The 6,116-nt window shown below is 30.9% G+C and overlaps 1 protein-coding gene across 10 annotated transcripts in view; it reads right to left on the reverse strand.

Annotated features, from left to right (window-relative positions):
* The window catches only part of LOC114274207 (UPF0725 protein At4g28920), a 43,729-nt gene extending 43,245 nt beyond the window's left edge, over positions 1–484 (reverse strand). For 8 of the 10 annotated variants that reach the window (XR_014343644.1, XR_014343646.1, XR_014343648.1 and 5 more), the window contains exon 1: positions 92–471. Coding sequence is in view for 3 of the 10 variants with exons in the window: in XM_082893656.1 (XP_082749782.1) it covers positions 92–355 (264 nt within the window). In the remaining 7 variants the exon portion in view is untranslated. Of the gene's footprint in view, positions 1–91 lie in introns of all 10 variants that reach the window. The other 2 variants (XR_003633331.2, XM_028216090.2) reach the window with 1 other exon arrangement.
* Positions 485–6,116: the final 5,632 nt, after the last annotated feature.

Here is a 6,116-nt window from a genome sequence, read left to right on the forward strand (position 1 = left end):
CTAGTAGTAAATTAATATATGATTTAGAAGAAAATTGAGATAAATGAATCAAAGCGCACAAAAACAAAAACAAAAACAAACACACACTTACATCGCTTTCGGTCATCTGTCGATTATGTTCTTGGTATTCCCTTTCAGTAAACTCATGCATTCCATCACTGTCGTCTTCCACATCTGAATCATCGTAGTTATAGACTACAATTTTTGATCTAGGGTCTTCTTTTTCTTTTTCTTCTTCTGCTGATGAACAAAGCGGTGGTGGTGAACCGTAATCCTCGCACCTTTGCTTCTTTGCCGGTGAATCTCTAATCTCCCATTTGGAATCCTTCCTTTCGTTGCACAGATCGGAAGCCATACACACCTCCCAGCACAGATGATACGAGAACGACAATGAAAACCTAGACAACCGACGGACAAGGGAGCTCAACCCAACCTAAAACAAAAACACCAGACCCGATGCAAAATAAAATAGGGCCGTGGGCCCATCTACCTTCAAATAGAATTTAACTAAAAAATTAAGGCTTAGTTTGGAAAGACTAAATAAGTGTACTTTTTGACTTTTTATGAAATATAAGTTAAGTTTGGGTTGGGTTTGAAGTGATGTGTTAGAGAGATGATGTGACTTAAATAAGATGATGTGACTTAAATAGGATAGTGACTTTTTAACTTTTTGTATTTTTTCAATCTCCCCAAACTAGGCCTAAGAGTGATGTTATTCATCTTAAATAAATTTTTTTTTTTTTTTAAGGTGTGAGATATATATATATATATATATATATGTGGGTTTGTGTTAATCTTATGTGTATGTAAGTTGTTTGGCAGATTATTTGAGATATGTAATACTTTTTAAAAATTAAAATAGAAAGGCCAAAATTTTTAAACTTTTTAAAAATTCGATATCTAGTTAATAGGCTGACTAATTTCATCATTCACGAACATGTTTAATTAAAGTCAAGACTTTTACTCCTATCCTCAAAAAAATTATATGCACTTACAAACCATAGAGAATGTACACCTCCATGTCTTACATCTAGACCACCAGACCAATCTTTTCAAAATTTTATTTTACTCTCTCGTGATTTTAGACTCCACTATAATTAAGGATGGAAATAAAATATAAAATACAACTAAATTAAAGGAGAATTTAGTGAAAATTTTCTTTTCATGTACTAGTATCTTAATTAATCTATAAGATATTCTTAACCAATGAAATTTCACTGTGAAAACTTTCATTGTAAATATAAAGACATTTAAATTTTATATTAAGCTTTAATTGAATTAGTAGTGAAATTTCACTAATATAATGAAAATTTAATTGACGTTAGAGTTGTTTGAAGTTTGCTTATTTAGTGCATTTTTAGACGTTTTAAGAAAAAATGTGTTAAAAAAATAAAGAGGTGATATAACCCAAATAAAAGTACACTTATAAAAAAATAAATACACTTATTTATTGAATTTCCAAATAATGGAAATTTTCCAATCTTTTGCAATTTTAGTGATATTGGTCAAAGAAATTTCACTACTTTTAAGACAGTGAAATTTCTAACCTTGTGTGACAATCAATGAAATTTCACTTTACTATTAAGTTGCATTAGAAAGAGGTCACATGTAATCAACGATGGACACCAACAATCGATAATTGTTGATGGAAGTCAAAGGTAAATGAATAATAAAACTACAATAAGGATAATTTTATCCAAAAAAAATTGTGTCCTCAAATTAACAAGTATGTTTTAATTGTCTTTAAACTAATAAAATAATTAGTTATGGAACTCGAAAAATAACCCATTTTTTATTGGGGATTTTTTTTCCCTAAGTCCATTAGTATTTATAAGCCTATAGGACATATGTTTGGATGTAATTTACTTTCGTAGTTATTACATTATATGTTATAGATTCAAGTCTTAAAGATTATGAATGCATACTCCCATGTAATTCACCTTTTGTAATCTTATAATGAATTGAATGAAATATAATCGAAAGTAGAGATTTACTATAATATGATTAACGATGTGTTAGAGATAATTTATCACTTCCGGATGATTAATACAATTGATATTTGGAGTGTATAATGAATATGGACGAGTCAAGTCTTATGAAATTGAAGGCGTTATAGTTACCGTTAATTTTTCTATCAAAACTAACAGAAGTATCATAAAACACCATTATTTAGAATAAGTTTAGTTTCTTGAAAAAGGAAAGGGTAATTCTATTTACACCACTAATTCAACTCATTACACCCTTCAATTTGAAATTTTTTTTTTTTTTTTTGGTTACACTGCAATCCTTGTATAAAGGAAAATGACTTGGACCGCCACAAGGGGCACCCCCATGACCCCCTCTCTCTCTGATTGGCCAGTTTTTCTTTTTTTCTTTTTCTATTTTTTTCCTTCTCCTCTAATCACCAACCCCCACGTACATGTAGGGGTGGTGATTGGAGAGGGTCTCAATCACTTCCCCTTGTACAAAATTACTAAAATATGAGATGATCGGATATCGGTAATTATATTTTTAAATCAAATTTATATTTCAAAAAAATGAATAGTTATTTTTGAAATTATTTTTGTCGTTTATTTTTGTAAAACAAATAGAAAAATTTAGTCAAAACCCCTCAATTTAACTCTTGTTTGATGAAAATGATAGTCCAATATACTTTGCTTCATAAACCCCCTACGGAGGAGGCACATAATTGAACAAGAATAAAGTAAAATATCTTTTTCTTTTTTTCTTAAACAATTTGTCAAAGTAACATGTTACTGTGAGACAGAGTGACATGTTATTGTTTACATCAATTTTGACGGTAATAAATTATTATTATTATTTTAAGAATTTCATAGTCAAAATGGATCTTATTAGATAGATTTTGATGAGAAGATTCCAAAAATACTAATTTTATTTCAAATTTACTTCTAGATCAAAAGTTATATTATTTTAAAGTTTAATATTTTAGTAATAATGGTATGTATTAGACTTTTCAATGAAATTTTTTTGTGTTTGTTATTAATGTATTAAAGTTTTATTATTATGAGTGGGCTTTGACCAAATCCCCAAACAAATATGATTCAATCATTTTGATTTTTTACATAAATATTTCACTTAATGAAGTGTTAAAATGTGAACAGTTAAGATTACTAAAATTGGTCCCAAAATAGGCCTATATGTATTATAACACAACGCTTTTAATTAGCCTTTGTTCATAATATATGTCGGAAAATATGTGTGCAGAATAGGAATCTGGAGTTCATGAAAGTTGTGAAGGCAAATATGGCAATTTGTGCTGGTTTAGGTATTATATTACCTTTGACGTCAAGATGCTGATGCTGTTAATGGTGGTAATATGGAATTTCAATTGTGTCTAAGATGGGGTCGGCCATCCTGCAAAACTAATTAGTAGGCCAAAAATTAGCACCTAGCCAAGGTAAATTATGCTTATTGGTCTGATAGCTTTCTATGCCTTCTCTATTAGCATTTATTTTCCATGTTGATATCGTTTTGTTTGGTTTAGTGGCATATTTGTCTTATGCTTATTTGATGATGCTTATTTAAACATTTCAGCTACAAAGTTATTATTAAGTTTTATTATTATAAGTATGTAATGATTAAATGTTAGTATTAATTCTTATAAGATTTTCACTTAAATATATTTTTATGTTTTCTAAAGATGAAGGGTACATAAGAGACAGACAATAGTATACTTGAGTATAATATATATTGAGATTTTGTTGAGGAGTATAGTTCGTTCTATCTTTTGTATTTTTGAACAACTTTTATTCGTGACTCGTGCATATCTTCCTGGTGAACATGAACATCGGATGAGGAAGGCTGTGAGCGCTTGGTTTGTATCTTGGAGCCGTTGCACTATGGTTGTACCTTCACATGGGTGTAACTCGACTTTTCGCGCTCCTTTTGGAAGACGAATAGCCTTACAGTATCGGACTCCCACGGTTCTGAATCTAATTTCACAAGTGTAATGTGAAATAAAAAAACACTAAAGAGTTCAAATCCGACAAATCTTTTAGAAAATCGATTTTGAATCAAATTGCCAAAAATAGACTGCTTTACCAAATACAAACTTGTCACCTAAATATTTTTGAGAAATTTAGGAAACCCATGACTCGTGCCAAAGGCCACGTGTCTGTCATCACCAAGATTGTCTCGGATCAGGAACTTAAGTACGAGATGGGAATGTCATGAATTGAGCACCTCCGCTCGTCCGATCAAAGATTGGCCTCTACTAATCATGATGTGATTTTTATTTACATTATATGCTCTTGTTCCAATTTATTAGGATAACTTACTGTCACGACCCGCTCCCCGTACCCAAGGGTTAAGCATCGTGATAGCTAGTAACTGAAGTTACCTACGGCCGATTCTTGAACAAATTAATAAACGCGAGTGAAAATAATATTTAAGTGAGGGTACTAAAATAATCATTGGAGTTTCTATTTAATTAAATTGTTCGAGCTAAACTATGTCTACAAAGTGCTTTGTGCCTACTCCATACGCTGGCGCTGACATGTCACCTGAAAGTTGTAGACAACTATAAGCACATGGCAGAGTGAAAAATATTATACTAAGAGCATAAGGGCATAAAACTGACCATGGATAATTATGGGACTAAACAGAGCTTTATATTAAAATACAGAATATGTAATATGGAAATCATTTGACATATAATACATAAATTATATAAATAACTATAACCACGGTACTAAACAGAACATGGGTCACCAGAGTAACAATCAGGACAGGGGTCAATGGATCCATGACAAACAGAGGACCACAAAATGGCCAGACAGGGGCCAATGGTTATTTAAGTTTCCCAAGGCGTGGGACTTCTGTGGTGGTACTTACAGAAAATAATTGCTTACAAGATCATTATCAAATACTTTCTAAAATTTAACAAACAGATCCATGGGTTTCCATTTAAGTAAATAGGGGTCAGAAAATAATCTACGTAATCAAAATTTTAATATAATTTATAAAACATAAATTGCGTAAAATAAATTATGGTAACTCAAAACATACGTAAAATATATTATGGTAACTCAAGGTATAATATAACTCACCTTAATATTGATCCTTACTATTTTCTTCCTATTTTTTTTCAACTGCTCGAGACGGTTCTCTTGATCCTCTCTTTTTTTTTTTCTTTCCCTTTTGTGCCTTACTTCACACAACCCCTATATATATATATATATATATATACATGACCTGGGTGATGAATCACCCATGTAATGATTCCTTCCAATTAATGACTCACCCCTCCTAGTGTTAGGCAGCATAGCTGGCTCGTTTACATCTCGCCAACAATTTGCACAATTAATTGTTGTGCCTTGGCCTTCAAGTAAAATATGTTCATCTTTTTTTAATAAACCAAGGCCAAATTAAATTATATCTTTAGCACGTATAGCTATGTAATGAGATATATTATTCCATATACTTATATTATTATTATATTATTATTAAATAATATTAATATAAAATTTAGGAGAAAACTTAAATTTTCGAGTTGTTACACTTACTATGTGACGCGCACACAAGTATAGACAAATTTGTAAAAATTGAAACATTTGGTTTCATTTTTGTTTTTTGAAAAGAGTTTGTGAATGTGCCACATGAAAAAGGGGGCTTAAATGTCACGCCGTCAAACTAAACCCATAATATATATATCATTGACATGCAATATTAAAAGAAAGCAATTTATTATCTCATTCATCAGAGTACTACTAAATGAAAACATTACATGTAACATCAAATTAAATGCCCTACAGGCTTACATCTTTCCAAGCCAACACTTGGACACAAAAGTATGAGTTCTAACTCAAATACAAATAAAGCCCTAGGCTTGAGTGTTTACATGTACAAACAAATAAAAACAAATAACTGAAAATAGTCTTCAAAATCCATGTCCTTCCAAGCTAAGTTCTTGGAGATAGCTTATCACCTGAACCTGAAAATGATGTTCCCATATAGGGTGAGCCACAACCCAGTAGAAATATACTAAACCAAATATAAGCAATGAATAAAGCGATAGCATTCAATAGATGACTAACCTAGATAGTCATTTATATCATTAAACTGCCTCATGACACTAATGCCTAAGACACGTTTTA

This window comes from Camellia sinensis, chromosome 11 (assembly GCF_055761805.1).
Source record: "Camellia sinensis isolate YWXY chromosome 11, ASM5576180v1, whole genome shotgun sequence".
In the NCBI taxonomy this organism is placed as follows: domain Eukaryota; kingdom Viridiplantae; phylum Streptophyta; class Magnoliopsida; order Ericales; family Theaceae; genus Camellia; species Camellia sinensis.